Here is a 26374-nt window from a genome sequence, read left to right on the forward strand (position 1 = left end):
CTGTCCATGTCTCTTTGTAGTCCTGTGTTTGTGTGCGTGTGTGTGTGTGTTCTGCTGAATAAAGGCATCGGACTGACCGTTGACTAACGAGCAACGATCACATTTTCCGAATAAACATAGAAAATGTTTGTGTGCATTTAATCAGTGAAAATCTATCTGAAAAAACTGGAAATAAATAAAGAAATATATATATATATATATATATATATATATATATATATATATATATATATATATATATATATATATATATATATATATATATATATATATATACACACACACACACATATATTATTGGTTATAGTTAATATTTGATGAAAGCATTCTGTTCTGTATTACGTTTAGAAAGATTAGTCTAAAAGCATTCCATGCATCATAGCCAGATTAGGAGAGTTGTGTTGCAAAAGTTGATTTTTTGCACCATTTTATTATATTCATAGGTCTATACCATAGAAAAGATAATATTTTTAAGACAGGTCTGCCTAATTCACTAATTTGGCTCATTAGGCTCAATAAATGCACTCAATGGTCACTGTCTTAGATACACCTGCACACTAGCTCCTTAATGGGCATAAATTATAACTGGACGATGGGCATAAACAAAGGCGATATTAATAAAATACTGAGGATATCGACTCGGGTAAAAACCATGAATCTCTTCTTAAGCTACCCAAGATCATAGCGTCGATTACACTATTCGGAAGACGTTCCACGCATCGATCACTCTGTTTGAAAATCAATACTTACCTATGTCCTTTGTAAGTCTAAATTTAAGGACATCTTGTGTTCTTATCTTATTAAATTTAGATTTAGAAAGTACACAGGCAATTACTGGTTTTCAAACAGAGTGGTCGATGCGTGGAACAATCTTCCGAGTAGGGTAATCTAGGCTAGGACCCTGGGTAGCTTTAAGAAAAGATTGGACATATATATGAGTGGAAGGGGCTGGGTTTGATTAATGTCGTGGGTGCGGAAGTAAATTCTTGGGTAACTTCGGGAAGGGGTGGTTTTGATAAAGTCCTGCCTTGTATGGGCAAGTAGGCTTCTGCTGTGTTCCTCCATTCTTACGTTCTTATTTAATCTGCCAGTCATATGGCAGCACCTCGGTGCCTAAAAGCATGAAACATGGTCAGACTATCCAGTTGAATGCTAAAATGGTACACAGTACTGACAGGTTGGTAAGTAAGACATGTGCAACAGTTAGGTGTCTTTATTCGGAGAGTAATAGAATAAAGATACATAGCTGTTGCACATGAATCTTACCAAACTCTCCAGTTGTTGAACAGACTGAACATCAGAATTTCAATTACTTTGTCCTTGGAATGATTGTTGGTGCCACACAGGGAGGTATGATTATCTCAGAAACTGCTGATCTCCTGGAATATTCACACACATTTTTCAGATAATTGTGAAAAATATACAAAACATCAACTGAGTGGCAGTTCTGTGGAAGAAAAAGTTTTCTTATTGAAAGAGGTCAGAGGACAATGACCAGACTGGTCTGAAACAATTGTTTCAGACTATGGAACAATACTCTTCTCCAGACTGAGGGACTGACCACCTCAAAACTTCAAGGGTGATGGACTGATTACATCGTCTTCAAGTATCTTCTGCTTCTATCAACTTTTCTGTACTCGACTGAAGAAGCCTACTGTGTAGGCGAAACGTTTCGAAATAAAGATACCTAACTGTTGCATATGTGTCTTACCTAACAAAGTAAAAGGACACAAGTGCAACTAATGTGACATTTTGTAGTGGCAACGTTTCGCTCTCCAGGAGCTTTGTCAAGCCTTTACAAACAGTACATGGACACAGAGGGTATATATAGGTTCAGAGGGAGGTGTAATACTAGTGGTAGTTGTAGTAGTAGAAGTAATACAATATTATAGAACAATTTATTCATGTAGAACAATTAACTTGAATTGTTCTACCATATTGTATTATTACCACTACTAACTTAAATTACTACTACTACTACTACTACTACCACTACCACTAGTAGCCTGTATATCTAGCCTGTATATACCCTCTGTGTCCATATATTGTTTGTAACGGCTTGACAAAGCTCCTGGAGAGCGAAACGTTGCCACAATAAAATGTCACATTAGTTGCACTTGTGTCCTTTTACTTTACATATAAGATTGTTAGTTGATCGAACGGAGTCGCTAAAAGGTTGACCAACCTGTTTCGTACCTGGAGTTTACCTGGAGAGAGTTTCGGGGGTCAACGCCCCCGCGGCCCGGTCTGTGACCAGGCCTCCTGGTGGATCAGGGCCTGATCAACCAGGCTGTTGCTGCTGGCTGCACGCAAACCAACGTACGAGCCACAGCCCGGCTGATCAGGAACTGACTTTAGGTGCTTGTCCAGTGCCAGCTTGAAGACTGCCAGGGGTCTGTTGGTAATCCCCCTTATGTGTGCTGGGAGGCAGTTGAACAGTCTCGGGCCCCTGACACTTATTGTATGGTCTCTTAACGTGCTAGTGACACCCCTGCTTTTCATTGGGGGGATGGTGCATCGTCTGCCAAGTCTTTTGCTTTCGTAGTGAGTGATTTTCGTGTACAAGTTCGGTACTAGTCCCTCTAGGATTTTCCAGGTGTATATAATCATGTATCTCTCCCTCCTGCGTTCCAGGGAATACAGGTTTAGAAACCTCAAGCGCTCCCAGTAATTGAGGTGTTTTATCTCAAGCGAATTTGGTAAACCTGTTCACTGGGGTATATACATAAAAACACTGATTTTAATGACGCATTATGACCTTTGAGGAGAGCACGTTTGTTGGAGATAAAAGCACTAGAAGAGGAGGGAAAAAATCTAGAGAATTGGGGTAAGAGTTGACGAATGGTACACATGATGCAATAACTGCAAACGAGCACTAACAGATGCTTACCAACCACAGGGCGATGTTGAATGATAGCTCAAGGCCTTTCGTATTGCAGCCATTTTTTCTTCAAGAGCTTGCATAATGGAAATGAATGGAAATCACCCCAGGTAGGCGTCTCTGTGGAGGCGTCCTACAAGGGAAGCGAGCGAGCCGAGGGTCGCTAAGCTAACCCTCAGATACCTAACTGTGAGACGCCACATTCCAGGGGTTCAAGAAAGTATTTAAAGAATCAACAAAAAAGAGCCTTCTGAATAAGCGTAATAGGTGTGATAATGACATTGTGATAATTGACATTGCTAATGACATGTCAAGAATTAAAATGGGGCCCACAAGGTCCATGCATTTTGCAATAAAAGAACGAAAACTAATTTTACTCGTTTTTTTTGCAATTATTTTTTAAAATGTTCAGAAAATTGCCTGACAAATTAGTTTCATTAATCAACCACACTTAATAAAAAAATGCATATTTTTCTAAATCCAAACAGTTTCATAAATGGAAAATTAAATTTTATGGGATTTTCCATTTAAGAAATAAGTTCCTTCTTGTTATTCAATGCGCGATACCTTTGTAACAACGCAATATTCATCTTAAAAGTTCACCAATTTTTTGGTTTAACATTGGTAAAAGGTTTACACAGTTCACATTGCATTAGCAAATGCAATTGTTAGCTGTGCAATACATAGAGAATGAGTGTTAAGGAAAATGAAAAATGGAGAGACACATGAAAAAAAAATATATCGTGTATTTCCTCATCATATATACAATTGTCTATATACAATTCTTTTCAAAATATGCTTACAAAAGCCATATAACATAAAATAGCGAGAAATATTCGGAGAAGACACTCATCATAGGGGTTAATTATACAGGGCCTCCCAGCATGGCTGTTGATCCATTAACAACGAAACAGTACCCATGCAACCCATTCGGAAACAACAGCGTAATGCAAAGTGTTGACAGTTCTAAGAAAAGCCTCAATATTAAATTATAATTTATAACAGCCAGTTGTAGTTGAGATGTCTTAAGACAACCCAGAGAGTTCATAAAATATCATAAATGCATCTAGTACTGAAGAGTTATGCAATTTAAAGTGCCGATTCTAATATATTTCATTCCAGACAAGATAAACTAGGAATTGTGATTATATCTTGCGACTATTGTGTAGCAGTATTGTATGAACGTGAGTGATGAATTATGGTATTAGATTCTTGTGCTGTTCGAAATGAGTATTGGAGTTTACATGTCTGTCTAACGTAGGATACATTACCACTGCTGCATCCCAGGCTCTGTAAACTCCGCTTACACAGTTTTTTTTAGCGAGTTCTTGATTAAGATGTCCTTGAATCCTTGAATTCTAAAAGACTACTTATATGTTGAATCCCTATAGAGCATTCGGCTCTAAAGGAAGAACTAACACATACCTAACATGTGGGGTGTGTTAGCTTTAGGTCTATAATAAGTTTTCCTACCTGCTATCAAAGCGTTTTCTACAAATTTCTTGTGGTAACATAGCTTCGCCGCAAGATCAAAGTTTTACGTAATTTTCTCATCGAGAACTCGGTAGTAGTGGACGTGAAGAAAAATGTCCAGGTGATGTAAAATATTTATATGAACCAGGGTAGTGTAATTTTGAACGGTAGCTTGCCAAACATGGAGGAAATTCAACACCTTCAACACCTGTAAGCTATCCAGATTTTAAGCAGATTCGCTTAAACAACAATAAGACACAATACCGTGACTGGAACAATACACAAACAAATGGTCCAAGTTGAACCGAAATGTCGACGTAAGTTTCTCCTACGTGCAGGTTGTGTGTAAGACTCGCTTAACTACGGAAATCCCACCTATTAATTAAAAGGCACTAATAATGTTCTCTTGAAGGTGATTCCTCTGTTTCTTCTTCTAAATTTTGTTCTAAATGTTATTTTTGTCCATTATATTTTTTGTATTGTTGAATTTGTTTTATACATTTGAAAGCCCTAAACCTATGGGCAGGTGCAATTATGATATCCAGAACACTTAAGCAACTGGTTGGAGCTAATTGCTGCCACAACCAGAATTTGATTTTGAGACGTATCAATAGGACCGTAATGTACCTAAACAACGTGTAAAGCCTATTGCCTAAAGGCTGACTGAGGCTGCAGACAGATAAACGCTCTCAGTATTTCTTATCTACAGTGTAGTGAGTATGGTACTCTGGGTTCGTATAATATAAAACAATCGTATGAGAGCAAGATTTTTACCAAGACAACATATTCACTTAATTAATGCTTTATTAAGTCTTACAAATGATACATAATCAAGTGAAAACCATACTGATGTGAGGTGAAATCACTGGAGTATCAAAATGTGTCCTTTTTTCAATAAAGTAAACTTGCTATATGTTCACGATGGAAGATGTAAACCACTTGGTGTATACAACTTTTTCTTCGGAGAAACTAAAACATTTTATATCCCTCGTGTACCTTGAGCTGGAAACTGGAAGAGGTCGCAGAGGAATGTTTTACAGTCGTTACTAGAGAAGTTTACTTTAACTTCAAGCAGACCGGAGGTAGTGCAGGGACGACCTCTTACACTCCTGGTTCTATTGCCTTTCAGCATCACCTAACAGATTGTCTTGAGATATTTTCTCCATGCATTCAAATTGTTTTAGCATCATCTTGTCTGACGACGTCTTGTTCCTGTAGTTGTGTGACGGTCAACACAACACCAGGTATGTGCATTTTCTCACCAACTAAATCATTTAGTTACTCGTCATTAATACAACGAATAAATACCGTAATGAGAGTCTTGTATACTGGAGATCCAGTTTCGTTAACACTTGAATTTCATTAATAACAAGTGTGCTTGCATGGCTTTTGAATTAATATTTTGCATTTACCTGATGTAAAAATCTAACGTTTCGTTAATGAGTTCTTCATTCATCACTGTAAAACGTATTTACTCATATATATCCTTACATGGTTCATTTAATATTTCTTCTGAGTAAAATATTTCTCCAAACATTCGCTGCAAACCATGAATCACTAATTTTTTTTCTATAAAGAAATCTCTCATCTTTTTTAAGACAAAATATTTTTTTTTTCTCGAAAATTCAGTCTTTACAGGATATATCGCTTATGGTAGGAAAAAACATGGATTAGTGTGTAGCGTGTGTTACATGGATTAGTGTGTAACGTGTGTTACATGGATTAGTGTGTAACGTGTGTTACATGGATTAGTGTGTAACGTGTGTTACATGGATTAGTGTGTAACGTGTGTTACATGGATTAGTGTGTAACGTGTGTTACATGGATTAGTGTGTAACGTGTGTTACATGGATTAGTGTGTAACGTGTGTTACATGGATTAGTGTGTAATGTGTGTTACATGGATAAGTGTGTAACGTGTGTTACATGGATTAGTGTGTAGCGTGTGTTACATGGATTAGTGTGTAACGTGTGTTACATGGATTAGTGTGTAACATGGATTAGTGTGTGTGTTACATGGATTAGTGTGTAACGTGTGTTACATGGATTACCGTGTAACGTGTGTTACATGGATTAGTGTGTAACGTGTGTTACATGGATTAGTGTGTAACGTATGTTACATGGATTAGTGTGTAACATGTGTTACATGGATTAGCGTGTAACGTGTTACATGGATTAGCGTGTAACGTGTGTTACATGGATTAGTGTGTAACGTGTGTTACATGGATTAGTGTGTAACGTGTGTTACATGGATTAGTGTGTAACGTATGTTACATGGATTAGCGTGTAGCGTGTGTTACATGGATTAACGTGTGTTACATGGATTAGTGTGTAACGTGTGTGACATGGATTAGCGTGTAACGTGTGTTACATGGATTAGCGTCTAACGTGTGTTACATGGATTAGCGTGTAACGTGTGTTACATGGATTAGCGTGTAACGTGTGTTGCATGGATTAGCGTGTAACGTGTGTTACATGGATTAGCGTGTAACGTGTGTTACATGGATTAGCGTGTAACGTGTGTTACATGGATTAGTGTGTAACGTGTGTTACATGGATTAGTGTGTAACGTGTGTTACATGGATTAGTGTGTAATGTGTGTTACATGGATTAGTGTGTAACGTGTGTTACATGGATTAGTGTGTAGCGTGTGTTACATGGATTAGTGTGTAACGTGTGTTACATGGATTAGTGTGTAACGTGTGTTACATGGATTAGTGTGTAACGTGTGTTACATGGATTACCGTGTAACGTGTGTTACATGGATTAGTGTGTAACGTGTGTTACATGGATTAGTGTGTAACGTATGTTACATGGATTAGTGTGTAACATGTGTTACATGGATTAGCGTGTAACGTGTTACATGGATTAGCGTGTAACGTGTGTTACATGGATTAGTGTGTAACGTGTGTTACATGGATTAGTGTGTAACGTGTGTTACATGGATTAGTGTGTAACGTATGTTACATGGATTAGCGTGTAGCGTGTGTTACATGGATTAGCGTGTAACGTGTGTTACATGGATTAGCGTCTAACGTGTGTTACATGGATTAGCGTGTAACGTGTGTTACATGGATTAGCGTGTAACGTGTGTTGCATGGATTAGCGTGTAACGTGTGTTACATGGATTAGCGTGTAACGTGTGTTACATGGATTAGCGTGTAACGTGTGTTACATGGATTAGCGTGTAACGTGTGTTACATGGATTAGCGTGTAACGTGTGTTTCATGGATTAGCGTGTAACGTGTGTTACATGGATTAGCGTGTAACGTGTGTTACATGGATTAGCGTGTAACGTATGTTACATGGATTAGCGTGTAACGTGTGTTACATGGATTAGCGTGTAACGTGTGTTACATGGATTAGCGTGTAACGTGTGTTACATGGATTAGCGTGTAACGTGTGTTACATGGATTAGCGTGTAACGTGTGTTGCATGGATTAGCGTGTAACGTGTGTTACGTGAATGAAACTGTGATGTGTATAATAATAATAATAATAATAATAATAATAATAATAATAATGGTGACGAACACTCAGGAAATCGTAATAACATGTTTAATAAATTATGATTATAAAAATAACTATTAATTATAATAATAATAACATATGAAAAAAACAATAATGATAATTAAAAAAACAATCTAATTATAATTATTTTTTAAATAATAAAAATATTAATTTCTTGCATGAAATAACAATAAATATAAATCAAACAAGTGTGGGTTCAGAAATATTGATAATTTGAATATTACCATAGAACAGTAACGGAGAACCAGTGGAGGATGAACAAGCGTGACATGCACAGTGATGGTCTTTGATTAGATGATGACTGCCACAATTGCAGGAACCTGGGCAATTGCAGGAACCTGGGCAATTGCAGGAACCTGGGCAATTGCAGGAACCTGGGCAATTGCAGGAACCTGGGCAATTGCAGGAACCTGGGTAATTGCAGGAACCTGGGGAATTGCAGGAACCTGGGGAATTGCAGGAACCTGGGCAATTGCAGGAACCTGGGCAATTGCAGGAACCTGGGCAATTGCAGGAATTGCAGGAACCCTGCAATTTCAGGCAATTGCAGGAACCTGGGCAATTGCAGGAACCAATTGCAGGAACCTGGGCAATTGCAGGAACCTGGGCAATTGCAGGCAGGAACCTGGGCAATTGCAGGAACCTGGGCAATTGCAGGCTGGGTAATTGCAGGAACCTGACCTGGGCAACAGGAACCTGGGCAATTGCAGGAACCTGGGCAATTGCACGAACCTGGGCAATTGCAGGAACCTGGGCAATTGCAGGAACCTGGGCAATTGCAGGAACCTGGGCAATTGCAGGAACCTGGGCAATTGCAGGAACCTGGGCAATTGCAGGAACCTGGGCAATTGCAGGAACCTGGGCAATTGCAGGAACCCTGCAGGAACCTGGGCAATTGCAGGAACCTGGGCAATTGCAGGAACCTGGGCAATTGCAGGAACCCGGGCAATTGCAGGAACCTGGGCAATTGCAGGAACCTGGGCAATTGCAGGAACCTGGGTAATTGCAGGAACCTGGGCAATTGCAGGAAATAACAATAAAGGCACAATACCGTGACTGGAACGATACACAAATAACCTGCGTAGATAAGAGAGGAGCATACGACGATGTTTCGGTCCGTTTTGGACCCTTTACAAAGTCACATTGTGTGACTTTATGAATGATCAAAGTCGGACCGAAACGTCGTCGCAAGCTCCTCTCTTCCAGTGGCATGCAAAGAGTACGTAACCTTTATTCGGCGCATGTACACACCCTCATTTACAGGCTATCTTCCCCAACCAGCGAACCAGGTTGCTAAGAGTTGATGATGGGGCCCCGTCGTTCAACTAGTGACCAGGTTCTAGCCAATAAGAAAATGGTTTTGGCAATCGCAGAGGTTATGTGGGTACCGCTCTCCTGTCTGCCCTTGTCATTCCCATTCTAGAGCTGGTTGAAGCACGGTCTGCTATATTGTGGCTTCTATTTCTGCTTTGCTTACCGTGGAGTGCACTATACTTATCACTGTACATAGTGTACATATTGCTGTTCTAAATTGGTGAAGGATAATACAAGTCTAAACTTTTTCTTCTGTGTTTATTTGCTCCCATTACACCCGGGGTAACAGGCCATTTGGAATCCTGGGTTGTAATACTTCCTAATGCGGGTTATTTGTGTAATTGCAGGAAAAATTATGTAAAATATTCTGTATTTCGGTTACATATTTGTATGTAGGTCCCCCACCTAAGAAGAGGCCATCCACTTATATGTAGGGTTACCCACCTGTATGTAGGTTATGCACCTGTAAGTAGGTCACCCATTTAAATGTACGTTACCACCTGTTCTACGGTCACCCATTTGTAAGTAGGTCCCCCAACTGAAAGTAGGTCACCAACCTTTAATTACGTTACCCACCTGTATGTAGGTCATTAACCTGCATGTAAGTCACCCACCTGTATTTAGGTCACCACCTGTATGTAGGTCCCTCTATAGTGAGTAAGTTTCTAATCTGCATATAGGTCACTTGAATGCAGGTAACTCACTAGTATGTAGGACGCTAACTTGTCTGTAGGTTACTCACTTGTATATGTCGGTCATTCAACTGTATATCAACTTCCGATTTGGTACGTCATTCACATATATCCGAAACAGTACTGGCCCTAATACCGATCACTGCGAAAGCCCGTTTGTTACTCTTCCCCATATTGACATCTCTCCTCGTACAGTAACTCTCTCCTTCCTTTAAGGCACTCTTTGATCCATAGTAGTATGTTCCCAGTTATTCCTGTCTGAAGTTTTTCTCCTAGTCTCTTATGAAGGACGGTATCAAGTGTCTTCTGGCAGTCCAAGAATATGCATGCTACTTATCCCTCTCTCTCTTGCGTCACTTCAAGAACTTTGTCAAAGCTCTCAGCAAGTTAGTAAGACAAGACTTACAATCTCTACACCCGTGCTGATTACTTCTTTTGGAACCACCTTCTTCCAAGTGTTCTACCACTCTCCTTGATAATCATCTCCAATACTTACATGACATACATGTCGTCACCGGCCTTTAATTCAGTGAACTTCTCTGTTCAGTACTGAGACTGCATTTGCTATTTTCTGACTCCTGGCAATTGTGCAGTGTCCAGTGACTAGTTGTAGATCCTAGCTAGTACTCCACACAGTTAGGTAAATGGACACAAGTGCAACTAATGTGACATTTTATTGTGGTAACGTTTCGTTCTCCAGGAACTTTGTCAAGCCGTTAGGTAAGGGCTTGATATAGCTATTGGAGAGCGAAACGTTACCACAATAAAATGTCACATTAGTTACACTTGTATCCGTTTACCTAACATTGTCGGTAATTCTACCAACGTTCACATGAGCTCCAGAAGCTGTCGGTGAACCCGTTGCTCTATGCAGTCGGTTTTGTCCAGTTGCCACTGAGAAGAGCTCTTTAAATCGTTTCTACAATACTTCAAAGACTTGGTCGTTACAGTGATCAATCCTTCTTCTTTCATGAGTCGAATTACCTTGAGTTTTACTCTTCTCTCTCCTGATGTAGTTGTGAGGTAGTTTTGGCTCCGTCTTGGGTTATGATGGTATATCATTCTCAAACTGTTGTTCCTCCTCTCTTCTTACCTCTACTTATCCGTTTGTAGCGCTACTGCTTATTTCTCTATTTTCAATTGTCCTCTGTTTTCTACTTATTTTTCAGCTCTTCCTCTTTTCGTTTTTTCTCCTTTGTATCTTTGGCTAAATTAATGGCTATCTTTTGACATTTTCTGTCCTTCTGGGTATGAATTTTTCCTCTAGCTCCCGGCACTTCTCGGCTAGTACTTCATCTTCTCTTACGGTGACCTTCCTTCTAGCTGCGTTTCTCATTGCAAAGCATATACGAACTCTCTCTTCCCTTCAATATTCCCTCTTCTAAAGTCTGGTGTTTCTCACCCTTCACCTGCCTCTCGACACCCAATGTTTAGTTCACTAGTACACAGGGGCTCTCATATTCTATTTCTCCTATCTCAGAAGTACTTGTGGTATATACAAAGATCATTCAGTATTAATGGGTTATATTGCTTTTCTTTCATGTTATGTCCTTCATATGTTGATATGAAAGTTTTCCCCTAACTACATCCATCATCATGGCTCTCCATGTTTCCGGTCCCCCATGTGGGTCCCAGTTTTACCATTCAGTTTATTTGGGGTTGAAATCACTCATGATGTAAAACTTCACTTTAGCGCTGAGCTCTCCTTCCTGCTTCTGCTAGTGTCAATCATTGCTATCTCGTTCTCTTCATTTTCCAGTCTTGGTCTTCAGTTTCTTGGTGTGTAGTAAATCACTGCTAGAATCACTCTAGTCTACCAGCTTTAATTGTACCCCAATATGTAATTAGATGTCTCATTTACATGTGTCCTCATCTCTTCAAAACTCCACTTATATGTAAATAGTAACGTCATTCTTTCTACTTGTTTCCTCTACCTTTCCTCATTACCTGGTATACTGTTGGGAATATAGCATTAGGTATAATTTCAGGTAATCTCACCTCTGTGATAGCTATAATGTCTGGGTTATCCATTCTATAAACTTTTCAGTTTTGTTCGATGATTAATCCAAATATGTGTACTATGTTCAGCTTTCATATACGTTATAGTGTTTGATGTCATCTAATCTTTTTGAGCATCTGGCTGGAGTGAGGTAGGTAGGTAGGTAGGTAGGTTTCAGTGTATTCATCAGAACAGGGGAAGGCAGGTGTGTGTGTGTCTAGGTCAGCTTTATTGAATGTTGTTTGTCGAGGAATGACTCCCGATTCTCAGAATAATTTTCATCTGCGCAGTTTATTCTCATCTTCTGAACCCAATGAGCTCTTTATTCAGCCTTAATAATGTTGTCCACATGCTCCACAAGATCCCCCAGTGTTATATTGCACATGACCTAAGTTTTCCCTCGAAGAAATTGAATTTTCGCTTCCATTACTCGTTCAATTCGCTCTTTACACCATTTATAATCATATATAGATATAATACAACTTACCTCCAGCACTCACCTCTCACCCTCGGGTTGGCTGCACTTCAGATTTACCATTTTCTTGTGCTCGTAAGCTATATTAAGTCCCAGCTCTTGGCCCGCCTGTATATATATGCGTGCGTGCGTGTGTGTGTGTGTGTGTGTGTGTGTGTGTGTGTGTGTGTGTGTGTGTGTGTGTGTGTGTGTGTGTGTGTGTGTGTGTGTGTGTGTGTGTGTGTGTGTGTGCGCGTGTGTGTGTGTACTCACCTAATTGTACTCACCTAATTGTGGTTGCAGAGGTCGAAACTCAGCTCCTGGCTCTGCATCTTCACTGATCGCTGCTAGGTCCTCTCTCTCTCTCTGCTTCCTGAACTTTGTCATACCTCGTCTTAAAGCTATGTATGGTTCCTGCCTCCACTACATCACTTGCAAGGCTATTCCACTTCCTGACGACTCTGTGACTGAAGAAGTACTTCCTAACATCCCTGTGACTCGTCTGAGTCTTCAGCTTCCAATTGTGATCCCTTGTTTCTGTGTCCCTTCTCTGGAACATCCTGTCTCTGTCCACTTTGTCTATTCCACGCATTATTTTGTATGTTATGTCTCCCATAACCCTAGTGTCGTCAGTCCAATTTCCCTCAACCTTTCTTCGTAGGACATTTCCCTGAGCTCCAGAACTAGCCTTGTTGCAAGCCTTTGTACTTTCTCTAACTTCTTGAGGTGCTTGACCAGGTGTGGGTTCCAAACTGGTGCTGCATACTCCAGCATGGGCCTGACGTACACAGTGTACAAAGTCTTGAACGATTCCTTACTAAGGTATCGGAATGCTATTCTCAGGTTTGCCAGGCGCCCTTATGCTGCAGCAGTTATCTGGTTGATGTGTGCCTCCGGAGACGTGCTCGATGTTATGGTCACTCCAAGATCTTTCTCCTTGAGTGAGGTTTGCAGCCTTTGTCCACCTAGCCTATACTCTGTCTGCGGTCTTCTTTGCCCTTCCCCAGTCTACATGACATTGCATTTGGCATGGTTGAATTCAAGAAACCAGTTGCTGGACCATGTGTCCAGCCTGTCCAGGTCTCTTTTTAGTCCTGCCTGAGGTTGTGTGTACACTCACCTCACATAGTTGTACTCACCTAGTTGAGGTTGCAGGGGTCGAGTCCAAGCTCCTGGCCCCGCCTCTTCACTGGTCGCCATTAGGTCACTCTCCCTGAACCATGAGCTTTATCGTACCTCTGCTTAAAGCTATGGATCCTGCCTCCACTACATTTCTTCCCAAACTATTCCACTTCCTGACTACTCTGTGGCTGAAGAAATACTTCCTAACATCCCTGTGATTCACCTGAGTCTTCAACTTCCAGTTGTGACCCCTTGTTTCTGTGTACCCCCTCTGGAACATCCTGTCTCTGGCCACCTTATCTATTCTACGCAGTATTTTGTATGTCGTTTTCATGTCTCCCTTAACGCCCCTGTCCTCCAGTACCGTCAGGCCGATTTACCTTAACTTTTCTTCATAGGACATTCCCCTCAACTCTGGAACTAGCCTTGTTGCAGACATTTCCAATGTGTGTGTGTGTGTGTGTGTGTGTGTGTGTGTGTGCGCTTGTGTGTGCCTGTGTTCTGAGAAAGTGTGATGTTGAGAGTAATGAGTGAGTAATGAACCAGTGTTGCCACTAGCACACCACAGTGTGGAAGGGGTGAAAGGAGAGCGTGTTTGTGGAGGGGAGGCAGCAGTATATCCTCTGTTAAACAATATATAGTACATGCCTCACTGAGTTACCACTGCAAATATCCACATCATCCACGATGTGCAAGGGGAAAAACATTTTTGTGTTTATTTTAAGATTGTGAACAATATAATTTCTGTATGCCCGTTTGAATCGTGTCCAGTAGCTCGGATGGTACGCACTTACCTTACACATTGAGAGTCCATGGTTCGATCTCCTGTATAGATGGAAGCACTGGGTGTGTTTCCTATGACACGTGCTGTCCCTGTTTATCTAGCAGTAAGTAGGTACCTGGTGAGGATCGCATTCTAGGGACAATATTAACCTAAGTTGCCCAAACTGCTCTGCATAACCAGGTTTTTTTTTATATAGTATGTCACTGATGTCGGCTAAGTTTGTATAAGTTGTATCATGTACTCGTAGAAATAAATATTGTTAAGTGTACAGTGACTGCCGGCACCTTTCCCTAACATTCTCTCCCAGGCTGCCACCCCGCTGTGGACTGCAATTTTCCCTTCCTACCCCTCATGCCCCATCCGGGTGAAACATATTACCTCGTCCACCCATCATATACCCTCGCTGCATCCACTAAGGTGAACCCCTGTACACCTTTGCTCCACATATGTCGTACCCTACTCCTATAATTTAGTTATCTAGATGGATGCTAATCAGGAGGAAGCTAGCAGCCGAGGAAATGGCGCAGCTGGCAATGTTAGGAGAGGCAAGTGTCAATCGTGTTTACAGGTTCGTGGCTTCAACACTAATGATTTTCCCAGCAAACATGGTACCTGTCCTGGTTCAGGATGTCCTCCCATAGAAAGTGATGACCTTCAGTCACTTCAAGCACCTTCACACACTCCAACAGACGCCATCTCCTCAGATAATATCTTAGAGACAATCAAAGCAAAAGCTTCCAAAACCCACCCACATTTTCCAAAAATAACCCATCTATATGCAGCTGGGAAAGTCACAGACCTCTTGAAAAAAATGTAAACGATGGTTCCACTGTCCTCAATGTGCCACCAACCATCAATGCATGGCACAGCTTACTACTTTTTGGCTGTATCGGAAAGAGGTGGCAAGTTGCTAGCCTCGACGATTATTAAATCTTTAAGAGACTTCCCAGAGCTGACAACTTCAGTCGCCTTCCTTATCAATACAAAAATGGGAGAGGCAGACCCCATAATTGTTCCACTGACTGAAAAAATCAGAGTCCAGGTGAGCAAGAAAACTGAAGAGGGCAACACTGTGGGGGTAATCAAGATAATTACCATTGAAGGTACAGTTGCCCCCAGAAATGCTGACACTGCTCAAGTACTTAGAGAAAAGCTCCCTGCCATGGAACCCAGGGCCACTATCAGTTCTAACACCCCTGTCCTCCATTGTGGAACCACTATTTGTGCAAGATTCAGACATTTACAAAGTAATTATGTTGTTCCTACCTGGCTCTGCTGGAGGCTACACCGGATTAACACCTCAGCATTTAAAAGAAATGGTTGTTCCAGTTCTTGGGAAAATTGCAGACACTGCTATGAGAGAACACAAGGCCCGTTAAATGCTCCTTGGCTGGTCTGATTCCTGATAAAGTACATTTTTTGGGGAGGGGTGGCACATCACACTCTGCCCTTATAAGAAAGATGGAAGAATTAGGTCAATTACCCTGGGCAACACTCTTCACCACTTCGTTTCCAAAGTTGCTGTCCGAAGTATGTAGACAGAGGCAGTTATGATGCTTCAACCAAACCAGATTGGTTTTTTGGGGGTCCATTAATAATGAAGCAAAACTACGGTTTGTGCAACAAGGGTGTATATAAACAGCCTGACTAGGAAAATCCATTGGTAAAATTAGATTTTAAGAATGCTTTTAATCTCCTCAAAAGAGACGTGGTAGTAACAGCCGTACAAAAACATTTCCCTAATATCTTCCATTTGTTTTAGCTGGATACATCAAGGAATCAATGCTGCAGTTTGGAGAGCATGAAATCACTTCATCAGAGGGTGTCCATCTGACCCGTGAACTGAACATCCGGTTCCAGGACGATGGCACACTGGCGGGTGCAAAAGAGTACCTTTTAGATGATCTTGCCCAAGTGATTAGAACAGAGACAGGAAATGGGACTCATCCTTAATACATTCAAATGTGAAATCATCTCAGCGAACCAGCAAGTGATCGATGCAGTGAGATCAATACTGCCAGTTACATCAATCACTGCGCCCACATATAGCTTCTTGCTTGGAGCACCTCTGACGATATTAACTCAATTCTCAAGAAGAAATTCGACGATTTGAGAAAGATGGAACATTGAACAGGCAATCTTGACTCTCACGAAGCATTGTACCATCTCACAAACTGCTTTAGTCTGCCCAGGTTACCATATATTTTAAGATGTGCACACTCATGAGAATCACATACTACATGAATACGATGGTATCCTGAGGAATTTTTTTGCAAAAGTACTCAACCACACTCTAGAACCAGGCAGTGGGACCAAGCTACAATTTCAGTGACTAGGAAGTACTGGTGTCAGCAAGGCATCACTACTTGCTTTCCTGTCCTCATGTGTGTGACATCCAGTAGAATTGTAGCATCGATTCTCCTTGAACACGTTAGGGGCAATGTTGGAGATCATGACTAAAAGTTCATTGATAGTCATGATTAGGGATACTCTAATGGACCAGGAAACTAGGCCTGCTCCCTCCAACAACTATAAACAGTCACACCGGGATTGCCCAATAGTGGAGAACATAAACTCAACAATGTCTCTTAGCAGTAAGAGTCCGTCATGCAGGGGATTTCCTGTTGGCTGCTTCCAACTCCTCCTTTGGCACACTCCTCGACCCATAGACCATGCGCACTGGTGTTGTCTTTCACCTTGCCACCTTGAAAAATGTATTCCTGATAAGCAACAAATCACAATATTTGACATTATATGCTTTTATGTGCACATAACATCTTTTTGCCCTCAAGATCATTGTTAAACGTTTGCAAGTTATGTACCAAAACTTCTAATAATATTAAATTAATTACATATATACCTCCTTACTTAAACTTTAAATATACTGGTAAATCTTACTTAGATTTCTGCCTGTGCTGGTTCTAATTTGCTCATCATTGACTGGTTTTCACTCGATAATTTTTGAAAGTCGTTTAGTTGGCTTCACTCATCAACACTAATAACTTATTACTTTAAATTTTGATTGACTTCGAACCTAAAATGTCGGTGTATTTTAGGAAGTTGATGTTTCTGAGAACAAAAATTTACCTTTCCAATTTGCCTTAAAAATTGATGTTTCTTAGTAGAAGGTTTGAATGAGTTTCATACTATGTATGTGTTTATTTCTCCTTCTTACTGAAGTAAGAAGAACGAATAAGGACATCTGATTCTTTTCGAATTTTCACCACTAATATTTAACTACTTTAGAAACTTGTGCCTCATTATGCACTATTCTTTCACGTTCATTTAGGTAGAGAGGGCTGAGGTTTTGCAGTATGGGGATACCTATGTCTGACTGCACAATGACTGAAATACATCTAGTTTATATTTATTTTCTTAGATTAAAAAAAATCGCTGATAGTCTAAAGAGAGGGTTTAACAGCCAAGTACTTTAAAACAACCCTGTTCCCTCGGGAGCTAAAAGAAATACATATGACTACTTTAGAGAAATTATCACGAAGTAAACTACAAAAAAATGCATTATGATAATATCGAGAAATAAATAATATAAAATAAAGAAGTACAAATTAAGAGTCATGATATTACACTGATGGAGAAATGTTTTTAAATGCAATAAATAAATAACTAAAATAAAATCTACGTAACTTGGTGGAATTGATATAGTGATAGGGACAAGTTTTAGGTAAAAGGAAAGTGGACACGTACTCAGTAATCAAGACATTTACCAAGGAAACGCTTTAGTACGAGTTGCTTCTTCATTTCTAATAAAGAGAATCTGGAACAATTACTGTGTAGTACAAGTGGTCAAGTGAACATTGATCAAAACTGGGGTAACATATTACAGGTGGAGTTAGTTGCATCTGCCTGAGGTAAACCAGTCGACCGTCTGCAAAGTCAGTGTTACTGATGGGTAGTAGTTGTTTGCCACGGTTATGGATATACTGTATTGTATTTGTCTAACGTCTGCGGGAAAAAAGTTGTTTATAGCCATCATGGCTGTTTCTGTGCACCTACATTACCATAAATTATTTTCTCGAGTTCTTAATTTGACTTTCTTGAATTTCGCGATGTTTTTTCTGTAGTATTAGCTTGCGTTATTATGACTGTCTCAGCTGCAGGTGTATTAATTTTTGCTAAGTCTGGATTTTTGTGTTCCAGATGTTTTGCCTGTGTACTTTTTATCTGAATGATGTATACGCTAGAATTCAAGCTAGAATTGTCTGTTCTATCTTTTATGATTTTTTTTTATCCAAGTCTTTAATGGGGGTTGAGGTTTTGAGATTATTTTCAAATAGTCATCCGTCATTAGTAATGATATATTGATAGCCACGTTATTAACTACTAAAAATATGTACTTAACAGATGGGTCTGTTGTATTTCCTGTGTCGTTGCCGCAGAGAATTAATATAGATCAATCGGTCTTCACTGATAAAGTGTAGTTGCGCCTGAAGTTGATGGAAGGCCTGATAAAGGTGTTTGAAGTCAATTTTAGCTATTTCAGACTGTACATCCTACAATTTGGAAGAAAACGTTCTGTCTTGACGCCTCTCTCGATCCTCTTGTCACGATGGGAATAGAAATGAATGAAGTCATTCTTGTATGAAGGTTTTGTAAAGATATGAAACAGAAATCTCCTTCCGTATAGATTAACACATTACGAAATAGAAAATGGGTCTTTCTCTCCTCATATACTCTCAGATACTGTGAATTTGATGGTGGATTTAGTGTTTTGAGTACTTAGCCTTCTTGGTACGATGAGCAGGTTGTCATATTTTTGTTGTATTCATCTGACAGCTGTAGAATGTTAGGCACACTGTACATGAATTTCAAATGTTCCATGTATAACTTACCCGGAAATGCGCTGATGGTAAAGGCATTGCTAAACTATTTTTTTTTGTATATGTTCACAATTTAAAGTAATTATAGTTCACGCATAGTTCTATATGGTCGTTGTGTAGAGGTTCAAATCGTCATTTACTTTGTGACGGATGAGGTGTAAAGAATAATCCTTGGGTACGTATGTGGACAGAGCCGTCACTTAAATGTGTGTGAAGATTTCACTCTTCATATCAAAATCACTACTGTGATATAAAAAATCTCCTGAGAATTATAGATGCGCTTGGATAATATTACCTGACAGCTTAGCAAGGTATTTATCCAAGATTTCTACTGGTTTGTAAGGAACACTGTCAATTACTGAGATGGTCCTCAATTGGCATTAAGAAAACGAACTGGGGCAAGAGACTCTTTTTACCTAATTCCTAATACCTTAAGAACAGCAAGACTCCATGGCTTGCCTAAAACACACAAGGCCAATCTCCCATAAAAGCTCATTTCCTCTGGAATTGGCAATGCACCTAAGTAACTGGCATGAGTGTTGGCTAAACACCTTGCTATGTTGCAAGGTAAGATCAGCCAGAAAAACAAATGCAGCACTTGGAAGATCGTTAATGTTGCATTAGGGATTATAAGATCGAGAGTAAAATGTTTGCCATGTTCACATCATGCCCATAGTTCCTGCTCCTAACTTCATTCAACTGAAAGGAAATGATGATTTGAACCTTCCTGTACGTAGTAAAGATTTCACTGAAGTTAACACACATGTAGTTCACTGTACGTGACCTACAAGTGTTTCAACTTCAAGGGACGCACATGCAAACAACACTTTGATTTAGCTATTGACTACCCCATCAACAGAGTTCTAAGTAATGTCATGAATTCACCAACATTACACCAACGCACCTAGAAGTGTCAGACGGATGCCATATGTACAATAACATTTTGGTTTTTGTGCCTAAAAGGGATTAAAAACGAAACATTCTGAAGTCTATTATATGCTTGCACTTACATGAAATTAACTTTTGAGGAGGAAGAAATAGGCGCTTACCACTTCTCTGTGTGTTACTTCACACGAAAGTTGAGAAAGTCCTGTTCTAAGTTTAAAGAAAGTCAACAAATTGGAATCATTTAATATGTTTGTATTCCCTTCACGACAACAAAACTTAGAGAAAAGTCGTGGTAAGATTTTTTTCTTTTAGTTTTAAGATTTTCAGCCCAAAAGGGTGAAAAAAGTGAATTCCTAAGCAATTCTTCTAATAATTTCGCTTCCCACATCATTTTATCAATATTTGTGAAAAAGTCATACTCAGCCCCAACAGGAAAGACAAAGGCAGCACCTCAGACCCACCCGCCAAATAGTTAGAAACGTGGCTTCCAATATATCATTACTAATAACGGACAATCTTAATAATGTAGCGGCCAAGATTTCCATCTCTATTAGTCTTACTGAAGAAAAACGAAGAGATATACAGACATTTCCTGTTCCAAATGTAGCATGTACTTCACACCTTGAAGCAAGTAGACGACACATCTAGAACAATAAGATGTCATGAACACAAAAATGCTTGCAGCCAAGACGACAAAAACAGCTCCTGCACACAGAAATTTGCAGAACAACGTAAATTTCAAAGAAGAGATAATGAATAATCAAGAAAATAATTTACGCAGACATAAGTACTTAGAAGCAGCCATGAAAACCTCCACCAACACCATCCCACGTAAGTCAGGCAGGTATAGTATACCCAGAACAATGGCTGATCAGTTACTACCAAACAATAACACTACAAATAGATGAAACCAAGTTACTGTACACAAGGGAGAGCTGCAGGAACCCAGCTGCTCCACAGAGAGCAGCTGCTGCCACCTCCTTATCTAGTATGTTACTCCTCATTTTACCCCAAGTTCACATAACCTTTCGTATAATATATACTTCCCGTTCTAGTACCTGTCTATTAGGACTAAATATAATAACATTAATAATTTATTACGGCTGAAGAAGTCACTAGTGGCTAAATGATTCCTTAGTAAATGTCTTAATTATTCCCATCGTACCTTCTACCTACGAACATGACTGGTGAAAATTTTCCATAATTTTTATCTGAACGAACGTATTATAAACTTTTAGTCTGAGTAGAGTACAAATGTACGAAGCTTGATATGGTAAAAATGATTCGTCCGTGTCATAGAAAGGTAAGAGGGATACCCTTAAAACAGATCTTAAAACTGGCTAACTGATCATCCACAATTCACTTCCCTTTTTTTTTTTTTTATCTTATCGTAGTAAAACGAATCTACAGGGGGGGGGGAATTATGAACGGCTTGAGGGTTATTCATTTCGGGGATACCAGGCTGAACGGTTACCCACCTGTCTATTGGTATCAAAGTTGATCATGGTGCGGTTATGATACCAGAAGACATACACCGGTGTCTGTGTGTGCTGACGGAGTGTACAGTTGAGCACCACGACACTACCCTCCTGAACATACATCTCCGGGCCACCCGCGATCTCTGCTGATGCTTCTGTAGGTAACCAAACAGCACCACTGATTAATTGTGTGCGTGCGTCCCTGTGCACAGGAACACGCACAGACATACAAGTGTGAGTGTGTGTGTTTGTGAGACACATATGCACTCACTCAAACACTCAGACCAAACGCAAGTACACATATAAACGAAACACACACACACACACACACACACACACACAAATGGTAACTAACATACACACACACACACACACACACACACACAAACACACACACACACACACACACGCACGCACGCACGCATATACAACAGACCTAGTGTCTAATCGACATATGCCTAGGACAAAATGGAAACGAGCACACACACACACACACACACACACACACACACACACACACACAGAACGACACAGAACGGCAGCAGCTGAGGAAGAGGACAAAAAAGCGAAAGGAGCTAGGAAGGGAGACAAGGACGGAACCAGCAGAGGTCAATCAGAGCAGGACAGAGCAGCAAGGGCAAGCACACACAGAACCATCCCCAGAACCCCACAACCTATCACACTATCCCAACACACACTACAATCCATACCCACAGCTCCCACCCCACACTCAGTTATAGAATCCCACAGTGCACTTCCAGGTCCCCCACCCTCACAGGCGCCCCGAACCACAGTGTTGGAGAGGAAACTGTAGGTATGGTACACAAACGCTGATGGAATAACAAATAAGTGGGAGGAGTGGCACGAAAGAGTCAAAGAGGCATCACCGGACATCATAGCTCTCACAGAAACCAAGCTTACAGGTATGATAACAGATACCATCTTTCCAACGTGATACCAGATCCTGAGGAAAGACAGAGGGAACAGAGGGGGTGGAGGAGTGGCACTGCTGATCAAAAGCCGATGGAATTTTGATGAGTTGGAGAGAGGAGACAGCGGAGAAGCAAGAGATTACATAGCAGGAACGCTTCACTCTGGAAGTCCCAAAGTGTTAATTGCAGTGATGTATAACCCACCACAGAACAGCAGGAGGCCAAGGCAAGAGTATGATGAGAGCAATAGAGCGATGGTTGACACAATGGCTGCAGTGGCCAGAAGAGCTCATGCATGCAGGGCAAAGCTCCTGATCACAGGTGACTTAACCACAAGGAAATCAATTGAGAGAACTTGGAGCCACATGGGCGCCAAGATACTTGGAGGGCTAAGATGATGGAGGTGGTACTGGAAAACTTCATGTACCAACACGTAAGGGACACTACAAGAGAGAGAGGAGAGGATGAACTAGCAAGACTGGACCTAGTATTCACCTTGAGTAGTGCAGATATTGAGGACATCACATATGAAAGACCCCTTGGGACCAGCGATCATGTGGTTTTAAGCTTCGAATACACAGAACTACAAGTAGGGGGAAAAGCATCAAGGCTAGAGTGAATGAAGTCAAACTACAAGAAAGGGGACTACATGGGAATGAGGAACTTCCTGAACGGGGATCAGTGGGACAGAGAACTGGCAGGGAAGCTAGTTAATGAGATGATGGAATATGTAACAACAATGTGCAAGGAGGCTGAGGAGAGGTTTGTACCCAAGGGTAACAGGAATAATGAAGAAGCCAGGAAGAGCCCATGGTTCACCCAAACGTGCAGGGAGGCAAAAACTAAGTGTGCTAGGGAATGGAAGAAGTATAGAAGGCAAAGGCCCAACGACAATATGAAAATGACATAGCAGCGAAAGCCAAATCTGACCCGAAGCTGTTATACAGCCACATCAGGAGGAAAACAACAGTCAAGGACCAGGTAATCAGGCTAAGGAAGGAAGGAGGAGAGACAACAAGAAATGACCGTGAAGTATGTGAGGAACTCAACAAGAGATTCAAAGAAGTGTTCACAGAGGAGACAGAAGGGGCTCCACCAAGTGCTGGACACCACCAAGTGCTGGACACAGTACACACAACCGAGGAAGAAGTGAAGAGGCTTCTAAGTGAGCTAGATACCTCAAAGGCAATGGGGCCAGATAACATCTCTCCATGGGTCCTGAGAGAAGGAGCAAGGGCACTATGTGTACTCCTAACAACAATATTCAATACATGTATCAAAACAGGGAGATTACCTGAGGCATGGAAGACAGCAAATGTAGTCCCAATCTTTAAAAAAAGGAGACAGGCATGAAGCACTAAACTACAGACCAGTGTCACTGACATGTATAGTATGCAAAGTCATGGAGAAGATTATCAGGAGAAGAGTGGTGGAACACCTAGAAAGGAATAATCTCATCAACAGCAGCCAATATGGTTTCAAGGATGGGAAATCCTGTGTCACAAACCTACTGGAGTTCTATGACATGGTGACAGCAGTAAGACAAGAGAGAGAGGAGTGGGTGATTGCATTTTCTTGGACTGCAAGAAGGGGTTTGACACAGTTCCACACAAGACATTAGTGCAAAAACTGGAGGACCAAGTAGGGATAAGGGGGAAGGCACTACAGTGGATCAGGGAATACTTGTCAGGAAGACAGCAGCGAGTCATGGTACGTGGCGAGGTGTCAGAGTGGGCGCCTGTGACCAGCGGGGTCCCACAGGGGTCAGTCCTAGGACCAGTGCTGTTTCTGGAATTTGTGAACGACATGACGGAAGGAATAGACTCCGAAGTGTCCCTGTTTGCAGATGACGTGAAGTTGATGAGAAGAATTCATTCGATCAAAGACCAGGCAGAACTACAAAGGGATCTGGACAGGCTGCAGACCTGGTCCAGCAATTGACTCCTGGAGTTTAACCTCACCAAGTGCAAAGTCATGAAAATTGGGGATGGGCAAAGAAGACCGCAGACGGAGTACAATCTATGGGACCAGAGACTACAAACCTCACTCAAGGAAAAAGATCTTGGGGTGAGTATAACACCAGGCACATCTGAAGTGCACTTCAAACAAATAACTGCTGCAGCATATGGGCGCCTAGCAAACCTCAGAACAGCTTTCCGACATCTTAATAAGGAATTGTTCAGGACCCTGTACACCGTGTACGTTAGGCCCATATTGGAGTATGCGGCACCAGTTTGGAACCCACACCTAGCCAAGCACGTAAAGAAACTAGAGAAAGTGCAAAGGTTTGCAACAAGACTAGTCCCAGAGCTAAGGGGTATGTCCTACGAGGAGAGGTTAAGGGATATCGACCTGACGACACTGGAGGACAGGAGAGATAGGGGAGACATGATAACGACCTACAAAATACTGAGAGGAATTGACAAGGTGGACAAAGACAGGATGTTCCAGACATGGGACACAGCAACAAGGGGACACAGTTGGAAGTTGAAGACATAGATGAATCACAGGGATGTTAGAAAGTATTTCTTCAGCCACAGAGTAGTCAGGAAGTGGAATAGTTTGGGAAGCGATGTAGTGGAGGCAGGATCCATACATAGCTTTAAGCAGAGGTATGATAAAGCTCACGGTTCAGGGGGTGACCTAGTAGCGACCAGCGAAGAGGCAGGGACAGAAGCTAGGACTTGACCCCTGCAACCTCAACTAGGTGAGTACACACACACACTAATTTACATGCACACTTCCCCTCACTTTCTCTGTCCCGTTCCCTCAGCACACAAACAGAACACACCCACATTAAAATACCTAACTTCACTGACTGTGTGTGTCTACCTCTGCCCCCACCCCCTTCTCACTCTCCACCTTTACAACAGTCTGCCCCCATTTCTCTCCACCTTACAACTTCCCCACCCTCACACACACACACTCAAAAAGCACACACAAATTACAACGCCTAACGCATAAGAAAAAGTGGTGGCTCAGAAGGGAAGTTGAAGGGCTCAGGGGATCAGAGGACAATTGCTCTGGCAAGGACGAATGGACGGAAGAGCAATATAAAAGGATGGAACAAGAGTGGGAGGGCAAACTATTTGAGTTTTCTGGGAAAATGGAAAAGAGGATGGAGATAGAGAAGAAGAAATGGGAGTCACAAGCCAAAGCTGCAGAAGCCAGGATAGGGGCCCCTGAATATGAGGTAAATAGGCTGAAGCGAGTTACAGGGCTATTGCAAAGAGGAGACATAGCATCTGAGGAAGGTACACTCCTACTGAACAAGGAGGCCAGTGGAAAGGAAGGAGACATGATTTATTCTAAGGTCTTAAGGTTCATCAAGCAGGGCCGAGAAATGAAGGGGGACAGCAGTTGGGAGCAGGGATAGCAGTAAGGTAGAGAGAGAAGGCAGAGAGGGGATATGTCCCATGCAAAGGCATGACCATGCCAACGAGGGATGCAATATATAAATGAAGGAGACAATGGCCATGTACAGAGCCCAGAGACACTGGGAAAGGCAATGGGAGGAGGAGGGGAAGAAGTCAGTGATTATTCGTGGGCTTCAGGAGAGCGAGTGGAGGACACACAACGAAAGAGGGCAGGATAAAAAACGGGGTACTGAAAAGATCATCAAAGAAATAAGAACATAACATAAAGAAGGAACACTGCAACAGGCCTACTGACCCATGCGAAGCAGGTCCATGCCATCCCCCGGCCTAGAACAATGACCACCTAGTCAGGTCACTTCCACTTAAGGAAGGAGCATGGCACCAGACCTGGTAGCACAAGCTAGTCTGGTCCAACTCACACCCACCCAGACCCACTCGTGTATTTATCCAACCTATTTTTAAAATTACACAAGGTCTTAGCTTCTATGATGGAACTCGGGAGTTTGTTCCAGTCATCCACAACTCTATTACGATACCAGTGCTTTCCTATGTCTTTCCTGAATCTGAACTTTTCCGACTTGAAACCATTGCTGCAAGTCCTGTCTTGACTGGA

General features: G+C 41.3%; 1 protein-coding gene across 1 annotated transcript in view; it reads right to left on the reverse strand.

Moving 5' to 3' along the window:
- LOC128691064 (zwei Ig domain protein zig-8-like) overlaps window positions 1-26374 on the reverse strand; it is a 424774-nt gene that overhangs the window by 26242 nt on the left and 372158 nt on the right. The window contains exon 4 of the mRNA XM_070089263.1: window positions 21453-21607. Coding sequence (XP_069945364.1) covers window positions 21453-21607 — 155 coding nt within the window. The remainder of the gene's footprint in view (window positions 1-21452; window positions 21608-26374) is intronic.

Source organism: Cherax quadricarinatus, chromosome 27 (genome assembly GCF_038502225.1).
Source record: "Cherax quadricarinatus isolate ZL_2023a chromosome 27, ASM3850222v1, whole genome shotgun sequence".
NCBI classification, from domain to species: Eukaryota; Metazoa; Arthropoda; class Malacostraca; order Decapoda; family Parastacidae; genus Cherax; species Cherax quadricarinatus.